Source organism: Strongylocentrotus purpuratus, unplaced genomic scaffold (genome assembly GCF_000002235.5).
Source record: "Strongylocentrotus purpuratus isolate Spur 01 unplaced genomic scaffold, Spur_5.0 spur5_scaffold_9, whole genome shotgun sequence".
Classification (NCBI taxonomy): domain Eukaryota; kingdom Metazoa; phylum Echinodermata; class Echinoidea; order Camarodonta; family Strongylocentrotidae; genus Strongylocentrotus; species Strongylocentrotus purpuratus.
The window spans coordinates 27,504,311-27,516,420 of NW_022145615.1; the positions used below are offsets into that span (position 1 = coordinate 27,504,311).

The 12,110-nt window shown below is 38.0% G+C and overlaps 1 protein-coding gene across 1 annotated transcript; it reads left to right on the forward strand.

Annotated features, from left to right (window-relative positions):
* Positions 1-7,526: 7,526 nt before the first annotated feature.
* On the forward strand, positions 7,527-10,883 carry LOC115920775 (geranylgeranyl transferase type-1 subunit beta-like). Its single transcript, XM_030977399.1, has 4 exons — positions 7,527-7,752; positions 9,103-9,233; positions 9,831-9,898; positions 10,695-10,883. Exons 1-4 carry the CDS (start codon positions 7,622-7,624, stop codon positions 10,851-10,853), a joined length of 489 nt encoding a protein of 162 aa, XP_030833259.1. The 5' UTR covers positions 7,527-7,621; the 3' UTR covers positions 10,854-10,883.
* Positions 10,884-12,110: the final 1,227 nt, after the last annotated feature.

Genomic DNA, 12,110 nt, shown 5'->3' on the forward strand with positions numbered 1-12,110 from the left:
AATATTTTATAACAAAACAGGGATCGTTTGCATACACCGTAAACCTCTGTATACAGATTTTCATACAACATAATGAGTGACTTCCTTATCTAATTTGACGAAACAATTTGTTTGTACACACATGTATGTGGCACTATGCCATCACCGAATACATTATCCATTATCAAGAAACATACGCACAATAATTTGTAAATAGCTTTGGGAACCATAAGTGATCAGAGTAAAGTTAAAAATACAAAATTTAAAGAAAATCCCTTTCCCTGAAACACGTTGACAATAATCCAGTTTTTTTTTAAATTTCTTTGATGCCTCTTTCGCAAATTCTAATCTCAAATCTTATGCAATCAGATTCAAACTATACCTAAACCTGTCAGACAGAAGACAGGCTAGTGTCAATAATAGAATCACACAATTCCTTTCTCTCTGGGTAAGCCTAGATGTATAAAACACAAAATAGACCAATAGGGCAAACATCGTAATAAATATCGTATATAATATCCCTGTAGTGCACATTCTGTCATTTCAGTGGGAAGGAGAAGATGAAATAGTCTGTTTGAATTAGTATATTTATTTCATCAATGGTGAAATATTATGTAAAAAAATACACATAAATAAGATTGACCAATTTTTTACCCTTTTACAGCAGAAATCCCCAAATATTTCAAAATGTATATGTCTTTAAAGATATACATGTACCAGAATAATGGGAGCTTCGCAAAATATTGCCTGGTGTTTTTTTTGTCTTGATTTGTATTTCAAGTGCTGTGCTTTACAAGACCATATGAAATCAATACATAATCTACACATATTCATCTGAGGAGCAAGTTTTAGAGGACGTAGGAAGGTTCATGCAGGTAGCTTCTTTAACTGCCATGACTGACAGGTCGTAACTTTCACAATGACCAACTTTGATGAGTAACATTTCTTGTGTTTTACAACAATTTAAATGTCCAAAATTAAGGTGTAAATTTTGAGTAAATTCCTGTAAATTTCGTACAATAATGCTTGAAAGTCTGACGACTCACGGGAAATTGTGTCACTATTAATACCAGCGCCGCGATGCAACATGTTCATAAGTTCAAGTTAATCTTCAAAGTAACTTGAACCAAGTTTCACCAAGTCAAACAAAGAAAGTGAACTGCTTATGCCCCAATGATTCCCCCCCCCCCCCCCCCAAAAAAAAAAACAACAACAACAAAAAAACAGTACAGTATTCTCTGGATATCATGTATTCGATATTATCGGTTTATAATACTTTGCAGCTCTGTGGAATTCAATATTTTTGATAGTTCATAGCCGATGTCATTGAACTCGAGCGAAAACAGTTCACAAACATGGAAACGAATAGATGGGACCGATGTACAAATACACGCTTTAGTCTGTGGCTTTCTGCGTTCGGATTATCATGCAAAACTGTTTATTTTTGCCATGTTTTTAATGAAGTGATCACTTAACTATGAAAGGTTATTCCAGAGCCTCTTTTAAGGCGATTGGTGCAGTTGAAAGCTGCACAATATGGCATTTTGCAGACGAAAGTTGAGCATACACATAGCACGTAGTCGCAGTTCGCTTTCACAACGCTCGTTCTATCCAAGATGGCGCACGGCGGTGCAATACACCAGTTTACAGTTGTACCAGTGCGCATGAGCAGACAGAGGTCAGAGGTTATTGGCCCCAAAATTGGGGCCAATAACCTCTGACCTCTGGTATTTATGCGTAAATTAAGATTGCGCCCATGCAAATGATGATATGCGCGCACAATGCAGCGCGCAGGCAGTGATATCATCATAATTTGCATGGGTGCAATCTTAATTTACGCATAAATACATGACCTCTAGGTCATTGGCTTTGTTTAAAATGGCGCACACAACTGTAAACTGGTGTATTCAGCGGTCTCGGAAAATCCTTCTACTTACTTGGATTTCGATGCTCCGAACCCGTCATATCTTTTTAATTGCTGTAAAGCGCCATCACAAGTCAGTTTGTTGCCATTCCATGGGCCGCGAAATGTACGATTAGTTTCACTATCATTTTGAGAAAAATATAGACGAGTTCGGTACGTAATTCTCTGGGATGCGAAATGCAAATGTACAAAAGTGAGAATACAAATTATACAGAAACTTTAAAAAGCTAAATATAAACATTAAATCACAAATCATTAAACTATAACATATAAATAAGATAGATAAGAATATTACACACCGTTTTCCGTAGTCGATCCATAGTCTTTTCTTAGGATACCGTGATACCTTGGAGCCTATGTGCATTATTATTCCCTCTCTAATTACTTCTTCCAAATTATATTTTCAATGTCAAATCAATTATATAACAAGTATTTATGAGACTCTAGAATAAAAACTGGCTGAAAAAAGACATTTTGCCTAAAATTCCTCGTCACAATAAACAAAAAGTACGTATACACCAGTTAACAGTTGTGTGCGCCATTTTAAACAAAGCCAATGACCTAGAGGTCATGTATTTATGCGTAAATTAGGATTGCGCCCATGCAAATTTTGATGATATCACTGCCCTACGCGCTGCGTTGTGCGCGCACATCATCATTTACATGGGCGCAATCTTAATTTACGCATAAATACCACTGGTCAAAAGTTATTGGCCCCGCTTCCGGGGCCACTGACCCCGCTTCCGGGGCCAGTGACCCGAGATCAACTGTCTGCGCATGCGCACTGATACAACTGTAAACTGGTGTATTGATAAACTATCACATTACGGTATCCTTCAACTAACTTTTCATTCGACTGTCGAAAAAAAACACTCACCGGTTTTTCTTCAATTTAAGAATCTTTACAGAAATATGCAAATCGTTTGGTGATCTACATTTGATAATGACACTATTTATTATTTATTTTAGGAGAATTTATATGTATATATTTCTTTTTGAACAATTTTAGCCCCAAAACTTGTTTTGGGTTATTCTTGATAAATCAAATGGATCGTGACAAAGACTATGTTCTTGAGCTGCTAGTATCGCGATATATCGATATCATGTCTGTCATGGCTTTATGAAACGGTTTATCCGCTTCATGACATCTCCGTAGGTCGCCGACAAAGATATGACTGTCATGGAGTTGGTTTCGAGAAACGGCCCCCTGGGGCTCGTTCCTAGAAACCAACGACAAGACAGTCATAACTTTATCCGCCAACTACGGAGATGTCTCTGATCTTCCTAAACCGTTTCACGAAGAGCTTACTAGCTAGTATCTCGTGAGATCGATACTATCGGCGAGAAGAGGAGCCAAAACTTAGCCTTAGTCGCAATACCACCGGATTATTACAAAATTAATATTAGGGAAAATGCAATTATTTAAATGAATTAGTAATAAAAAAGATTGAAAATGATACCAAGAAATAAGAGATGCAATGTACTTCCAAATGTATGTAGATTGTACAATAGAAGTACTTTTAACATATAATTGTGAGTATTTCATTATATGACCGGTGAATCAGTTTGGTTCTTGAGATGGGTACCCCCCGGATATTTTAGTTTGATAGTTTATAAAAATACACCAATATATTATTTTTAGAAAAATACGATGTAATGAACTTTATGTCCAATGTTTTAGGTATCAGTTGAATAATCAAATGACAAAACTTCAACATTCCAAAGGTTAAAACACATGTTTTAAACTGTGCATTTTACACATTTGAAGAAAAAAAAGCAATATGGGTCTGAAAACTAAAGAATACACTTCAAACTATGGCTTGCATGCTGTGGCAAAATAGCTATCCTTTCGACGATTTTACAATGTGAAAAGAAACGCGTATTATCAGTTTATTTAAGTGGAAAAAACCTAAAATATAAACATGGCATATTTTCAACAGATTTTCTAATGTAAAAAATGATAACTTCCTGTTTAAGTGAATGTGTTGATAAATCATAGTTGTAGGATTTATTGTCCTTTTTTGCCAGCCATAGTCTACCCAATAAATGACATGTGATGGCGCTGCCCATCGACTAAATAGTTATGACAGAGATACGACGGTGTCAGAGGCGTCATAACTCCTTAGTCAGGGTGTTGTCGTTGATCTTGGCAAAGAGGGCTTGGTGAAACACGTAGCGGACAAGTTGCTCACTAACGCTGATTTAGTCGAGAAGTTAGACTTATGACGGTTTGTAGGAACGGGCCCCAGGAGTCCAAAGAGACTGGAGAGAGAGAGGAAAAAAAAAAGTTTCTACCTGATTTAAATATTTTAGCCCCCCCCCCTACTTTGAAAACCGGTCCACGGGGCCTGCATGTAACATGTAAGAGTGGTGATGATGCGGACCCCCCCCCCCCCCCAACACACACACATACAAAAAGAAGCTCCTGGCCCTCTGTGTGTTTTAGCTATCGAGACTTGTCTACTAAAGGACAATAATTAAAGGACAATAATTATGTAGGCATAGGGGATAATGTATCATCTTTATATATTCACTCATATAAGATCAAGAAATAAGCTCACTGCCTTCTCTCCCCCCCCCCCCCCCCCCTTCTCTCTCTCTCTCTCTCTCTCTCTCTCTCTCTCTTCGTGCCTCCCTCCCGTCCTCTCTCCCTCCGCTCTCTCTCTCTCTCTCTCTCTCTCTCTTCATGCCTCCCTCCCGTCCTCTCTCCCTCCGCTCTCTCTCTCTCTCTCTCTCTCTCTCTCTCTCTCCCTCTCTCTCTCTCTCTCTTTCTCTCTATCTATCTCTCTCTCTCTATATTCCTTCTCTTCTTATCATGTTTGTTTGTAAGTTGTTTTTATTTCCGTCATAATTATAAAGAAAATATACAATGGAAAGAAAAAAAGAATCGCAAACTGTATAAACTTACATAGTATTGTTTACATAAACAAGAAACCACACGACCTTACATTGGAGGGGAAAAAAAGGGTACAACGAAATAAGAAAAAAAAAACAGAGAATCAAAAGGCTAGATGGACATTTTCAGCTGCACTTGCATAGTGCAGCTAGTCTCCCATGGGAACCAGAAGAAAGAAAAAAGATGGAACATAAAATAAACTACCATCCGTTTCATCCTCACGACTCACGAGCGAATAGGTTTTATAAGGGCGATTGAAATCGGGATCCACGGCCACTATCAAAGGGCCTGCAAAAATGGCCCCTTCATATTTTTTTCTGATATGTCTAGATCTGCATCTGGGTTTTTAAAAAAAATTAAGCTTATTACTGTCTCAGGGTTTAAAATTGGAGATTGATCCTAGTTCATTTCCGGTTTGAGGTAAAACAAAATATATGGTCAAACAAAATTCAGCCTTTGTTATCAACAAAAGAATTGTGTTAATTAACGTGTCGTACGATATCATTATTATTGATCTCATGATAGATATTGATTTGCCATGGAATGACTGTAGGCGGAACATGCACGTCTACTCCGTGCTTTCGCTCCGGCTTTGAGGAATAGGCTCCTAGTCACCTTTTAACTGTTATGGGGGGGGGCAGGCGCGGATCTACGGGGGGGGGGTTTAAGGGGTTCAAACCCCCCCCCCCCCTTGGGCGGCCCAAAAAAAAAAAAAAAAAAAAAAAAAAAAGAAAAAAAGAAAGAAAAAAGAACGCACGCTGGAGAGAAACCCTTTCAAGTGCAAATATTGTGAGAAGATATTCAACTCATCTGGTAACTTAACCAAACACATGATAAAAGGCTGGATATAACTGTGTATTAAGCTGTTACTTGATTTAAAAAGACGTTATCATGCACTGCTTTTTATGGTCTCCATTGTGTTAATAGATGCCAGGAAAACATCACTTACGGGGTTCAAATAAACACCCCCAAAAAAGTCGGCTCGCCGCTACGCGGCTCGTGGACGATGCTCTGCATCGTCATTATTTTGGTCAAACCCCCCCCTTAGCAAAAAGCTAGATCCGCCCCTGGGGGGATGCGGGGGGGGGGATGTCGCCTTTCAAAAGTTCATGATGGAAGAATCATCTTTGGGAGCGGGGCCTAGCTTCAACTGACTATTTTTGTCTCCAAAAAATGTCCAATGTTTCAATCAATCATGACTGAGTGATAGGCCTATATGCATGCCATTTCAACGTACCTCCTCACAAAAAGTGGAAGAAATGAAAATGAATAAATTAAGAACTTGGTAGCTTCGTGGCAGGCAGTATAATGCATGAGCCTAATATAGATAGCATACTTCGATTAGGTCTATGTGAAGACCAACTACAATGATATAAGAAGTTGAGACAAAGGTAGATCGTAAAGGGTTGGTATACGAAAAAGCATAAAATATTAACTTTTACTATTGTAGAGTCCATACTGTAAATACAAGACTGATCGGATATGCCTGCATTATCTGCATATAAAGTTGTTGCAAGAAGAAGAAAAAACATATCGAAATATATGTGAGCTTCCCTAGAAGATTTAATCAAAATTTTGTGGGGAAGGTTTGAATACTATCCGGGGTAAAACAAATTGCGCTAATTCCAAGAATATTAGTCTCATGTATAGTGAGTCAGTGACCCTTCTCACGACATTTTGGTCATTTTGGCGGTCAGGGGTAATTTTTTCCGTTATTATCAGCAAAAGAGATTTGATGGGACTATAATCTATGTGAAAATGTGCAACGATGCTAGAAAACGGGTTTGAATTGACCCCATGCATTAACATCAATTATATTTTCTGTCACTTTTTTGCCAAAATCAGGCCAAATTTTTTAATCGAAATCAAAATTGATGGGTGGTTTTTGACATACAAATTTTATATAAAAAGTGCGCAAATATCAATCTCTTTGAAGTTATTTCAGTTAATTTAATTCGATCTGCACTGGGCCGTGCAGTGGCGGATCCAGGGGGGGGGGGGGCCCGGGGGGCCCGGGCCCCCCCCCCCTTGAGAAAAAAATCATGTAAAATCACGTGATTTTTTACGATTTTTGGGAGTTGGGCCCCCCCCCTGGCGCTCAAGGGGGGGGTGCAAATTGAAATTTTTTTGAGGATCAAAAAAAAAAAAAATGTGCTCACTACCCCCCCCCCCCCCCCCCCCCCCCCCCCCCCCCCCCCCCCCCCCCCCCCCCCCCTGAGCGAATTTTTGGCCGGCGCGTTTTTCAAATTTTCGGGAGCAAAAAAAAAAAAAAGTTGGGCCCCCTCCCCTACGAAATCCTGGATCCGCGCCTGGGGCCGTGTATTATCATGAGTTATGATTGATCTTGCAGGGCAAGTCCACTCCAAAAATAAGTTTCAATAGAAGCAGAAACGAATAAGACAAACCAATAAAAAACGGGGCAAAATCTGATAACTAACAAGATTTTCTAAGTTCCATAGTTTTTCATACTTATACAAGAATTCATAACTTCCATATTAGTTATCCGGATTTACTCAATTTGTTTGGCTCTGTTTCTCTTTTTTTTTCTGCATCAGTTAAAAAGCAAATTATTTTTGGAGTGGACTTAGCATTCAATTGATCAATACAAGATGAGCCATAGGTATAGAACGCTCAATACTGACCTTATCAATCAAAGGATACTGACATTTAATGGCATAACATTTTGGGTAACCAACATTTTGTCGTCGCCCACTGCACTAGAACTGCGAGTTGAACTGTCGCGGCAAGCCGTTGAGGGCGCTGTTAATTGTGAATCCACCCTAAGATTCGGCATCAGAAATGACCATTAAAAGTGACTAAAAATGGAAGATTATGCAGATTCCAACGTCGGAGAGTATAGTAATTCAACCCTTTCAATCAAGCGTCATGTGAGATTTTTCAGGATGTGTCTTCAAGCTCTGCCTTCGTCGTATTCATCTCTTGATACAAGCAGGTATTGTGCCCACATATTGAGATTTGTGTTGTCATGAATTTCATGTCGTTAAAATAAAAAGCACCAGTCATGATTTCGACAATGGCCATTTTTCTGGGTGAGTGGGAATGCATAATGATATCTGAACCACTCTACTGATGGGCCAGTTTCTCACACAATGCGTTCCTCACTTAGACTTACTAGATCTAAGTATGAGTGTTCTCGGTAATGTGTAACGAACTGCCGAGGTGAACTATTTTAGCTGGAGAAAAGAAGAAGAAAAAAGATAATGATATGAGAAAGTGAGAGGAAAGGAAACAAAGTCAAAACTCAAATTGAAATTTGAAGGAATGATAAATTAAAGAAATAGAGGCTATCTTAGAATCTAACCTTTGAGAAAAATGTATTTGCGTGATTCCGTGAAAGCAGAAAAATAGATAAACGGAAGAATGGCGAAAGTTTGAAATGGATTTAAATATTTGTAATTAATAAATGATTATCGGACCAAAGGCAAAAGGCGATACCAATTATAATTATTATTTTTACTTACTTACTTTGTTTACTTGGTTGTAGAGGCTTGAATCATCAGCTTATGAGCCAATCTTGACAATCGCAGCACTATTTACGTTGATAAGGCCAAGGGGTATATTTGAGAGAATGGTGATGCCAATGCTTTTCAAGTTCAGATTTCAAGCTGTTAATAAATGGGGCTTGGACTGTCGATTGGGGTAGCCCGCTCAAGAAAGTTATGGATGTTTGATTTTGAAACAAATAATCTAGAACTCTTTATAGACTAGACAGTAATTTATGTGAATTTCAAATTGGCAGTTTGGTCAATCAATAGAATGGATCAGACAACTCTTCTATTTTTCGTTTACAAAAATATCAATAATTTGTGTTTTCTCCTAAGGCCCTTCCTTAGCATGATATTATAGATCCTCTTAAACAAAAATACCATCCTGAGTCATGCATTTCACAAAAAAAAGAATTGACAATTTGATTTTGTTCTCCCTATTTTTTCTCTAAAGTTTCACCAGTGTGCTTCTCTGAATTTTCTGCTTTCTTTTAGAGTAATTTTCTATTAGGTTTTGGATTGGATTTCCCTTTAATAGATCCAGCATTGTTTGTAGACTAATTGATCAAACAGGAAAAGTTTCCACACCTGCTGATGTGTCATCAGCGTGAGACTGAGAGGTCCACTCTGACTCATTTCCTGAATGATACAAGGAAAAATAACAAAAATTGTAGATCTGGAGTAAACCTGAAGTTGCATGAACGTGAACTTTGAAGAGACTTGAAGGCTTAAATATATTTTCATAATTTTTAATGATTAACGTATAAAATGAATACATAATACTTTGATGTTTACAGACTCACCGTTGCTTTCTTTGCGCTATCTGGTTTGGATGTCCTCAATTCTCTTGATGTTATTGAGTCTGAGAAACAAGATATCATCAACTGGATATATTCTCTTCAAGTGTTACCAGACCCTGAGAATACAGGTGAGCAAATATCTTTATTAATAATAATAATAATACCGGTACTCAGTTTTTATATAGCGCTTATTACAATCACTAAGCGCTTCCAAACTTGGAGATTATTACCCCGGCTTTAGCTGTGCTGCCATTATGGCGCTCTAGCATTTCAAAGATTAATTCCTGCCAGGTACCCATTTACATCACCTGGGTTGAGTGTGGCAAGTGTAGATCAATGTCTTTCCAAAGGACATTAATGCCGCGGCGGTCTCGAACCGCGGACCTTGTGTTCGACAGTCCAGCGACTTAACCACTCGACCGCGGCACCTCTTGCATGTGAATTCTAGGTGTCAATCAAAATTTGTTGTAGAGCTTTTGCAAGGTATGGTAAAACAAACCATAGATGATTGTTTAACCCAAGACCATCCTTACCAATGCCCTCTCCCACAACTTTTTTTTTTTTTTTTTTTTTATTTTAGTGAGAGAGAGAGAGAGAGAAAGAGAAAGAGAGAAATTACATGTGTATTTGTCTTTCTTGAGAACAATACATGTAGTTTCTGTGTAATAGGCAATGTCTAAAATAACCTTTGAATTGTTGATTTATTATTGTTTCCTATCATACAGATGAGTCATTATCAAGATGTGGTTTCAGAGGTTCTTCTACTATTGGCTTAACTTTTAATCCATCAGAGGTAAGAATTTAATGGAATCCAATCATGAACTAAAGCAGAATAACTCTAGTCTCTTTATTTAACATAAGTCATAGTTCAGAATTCCTCTGAGTACTATCTTTTAATTTATATTTTGAAGTAATTATGCTGAGTCGTATACATGTATTTGTTTTTTGTGCCCATGTTAACTTGTTGTAATATAGATAAAAGACATGATAATACTTGAGTTTTTATGTACTCCCAAGAAAGAGTATTGAATTTGAATAGTAAGATAGGTGTATAAAAGAGACTAATACTAACTTACACTGACATGGAAAAATGTTAGATCACATGAGTAATTTTGTTGCAGCAGACCATTAAATATATGTGATTGATCATTGATACACATTCTTAAAGATGCCAGATTGTCCGAGGCTTTTCTATCCAGAGATACTGCTGTACATAATAGATGAATTCATTTTGTTGCCGTAAACCTGCTTTTATAAACAAGTCATTAAAAAAAAAGGCTTCCCATTTTTTGGTTTGTTTTATCTGACTGCTAAGAAATCATGTGTATGCTTGTCAGTAAGCAACCAGGGGGCCGAAAGCTGAGGGACTTGATAATTAGCATAAATGCCATGAGATAGTGAACTAGCGTGTCAACTTGGTTTAAAACCTAGAACCTCCCAGTTCTTAGACCACTGCTCTACCAGTGAACCATATTTTATTCATTAACATAACATTTTTCCCCTTCACCTGCATATATGGGGAATAGCCAAATAGTAACGGTTAGTTGTAAATCCAAATGCCTTTGATTTGTTTTATTTTCCATATATAGAAAGACACTGCCACCTTCCATCCCTATGACTGGGGCCATGTTGCGATGACATACACAGGTCTGGCATCACTTCTTATCTTAGGGGATGATCTATCTAGAGTGAACATGCCAGCCATCGTTGCAGGTCTCAAGGCTCTCCAGCTTGAGGATGGAAGGTAAGTTGCTTTAAAGCCTGTTTGTACTAGTTAGGCCAGGAGGAATTAGACCACCCAGCGTGGTCACTGACAGGTGGCTATTTCATCAACTCAGCTCTCAATTAACATAAGAAAAAGAGGATCATGGGGGACCAATGGTCACCGATTATGCATTGTTTGTTATATGGAGGGAGCAAGTAGCTGTAAGTAGTGCAGTGTGGCTTTAAAAGCATTATAGGATTATTCACCACGTCCACTCCTGTATTCTGTTCTGTGAAACACATAGAGAGACATGCAATTTATGCATATGTGTAATGCGCTTTATAAAAACGTTTAATTATTAATATAATTATCTTTACCAAACCTGGTGGTTGAGCTGTACATGAATCTTTTACAAGCATCTGTAAACAATCAGTGTAGGAAAATTGTGATATTATTCTTAAGAATTTTGCATCAAATTGTGGCAGGTGGTAAAGGCTGATAAGAATGGAGGGGAAAGGAAAGAGTAATTAAATAGAAGGAAGACACAGAGAGCATAAAAAAGAAATATTAAAGACAGAGCTTGAGAAAAAAGAAAGTAGGAAAAGCCCAATATAGCAAGAGAGAGAGAGAGAGAGAGAGAGAGAGAGAAGAAGAAAAAAGAAGAGAAGAGAAGATAATTTTGTGACTTCAAGATAATTTTCAGACCATATCTTCTTTATCCCGTTTCTCAGCTCTGGAGAATGGCAGCGAGAATGACATGCGATTTGTGTACTGTGCCTGCTGCATCAGTTACATGTTACAAGACTGGAGTGGAATCAACAAAGATAAAGCTGTGCAATTTATTCAAAATTCACTGGTAGGTTTTCCTTCACTCTCTTTGTCTGAATTTTTCTAATTTCCTGCCATTAAACCTCTTTATCACATCTTATTTTTTTTTACAGCACATTTTCTGTTATCATGATCATCTATATTGCAATTTTAGTATTAAAAAAAGAAGAAAAAATAAATAACAAAAAGAAAGGATTTCAACATCTTACACCACTTATACAGTAGTCATGACAACATTTTCCTGAACTGTTCCTGTAATTTGTGATCTGTTCATATTACTCTAATAAATTCAAGGACTGTCTAGAAAGAGGGAAATGATTTCAGTCCACCTTTGTTTTATTCTTGATCTTTTCATACAGTGATATCACCATTAGGAGAAGTGTTGTTGTTGAGAGGGGGGGGGGGGGGGGGGGTGGGGGGGGGGGGGGGGGGGGGGGGGGGGGGGGGGGGGGGGGGGGGGGGGGGGGGGGGG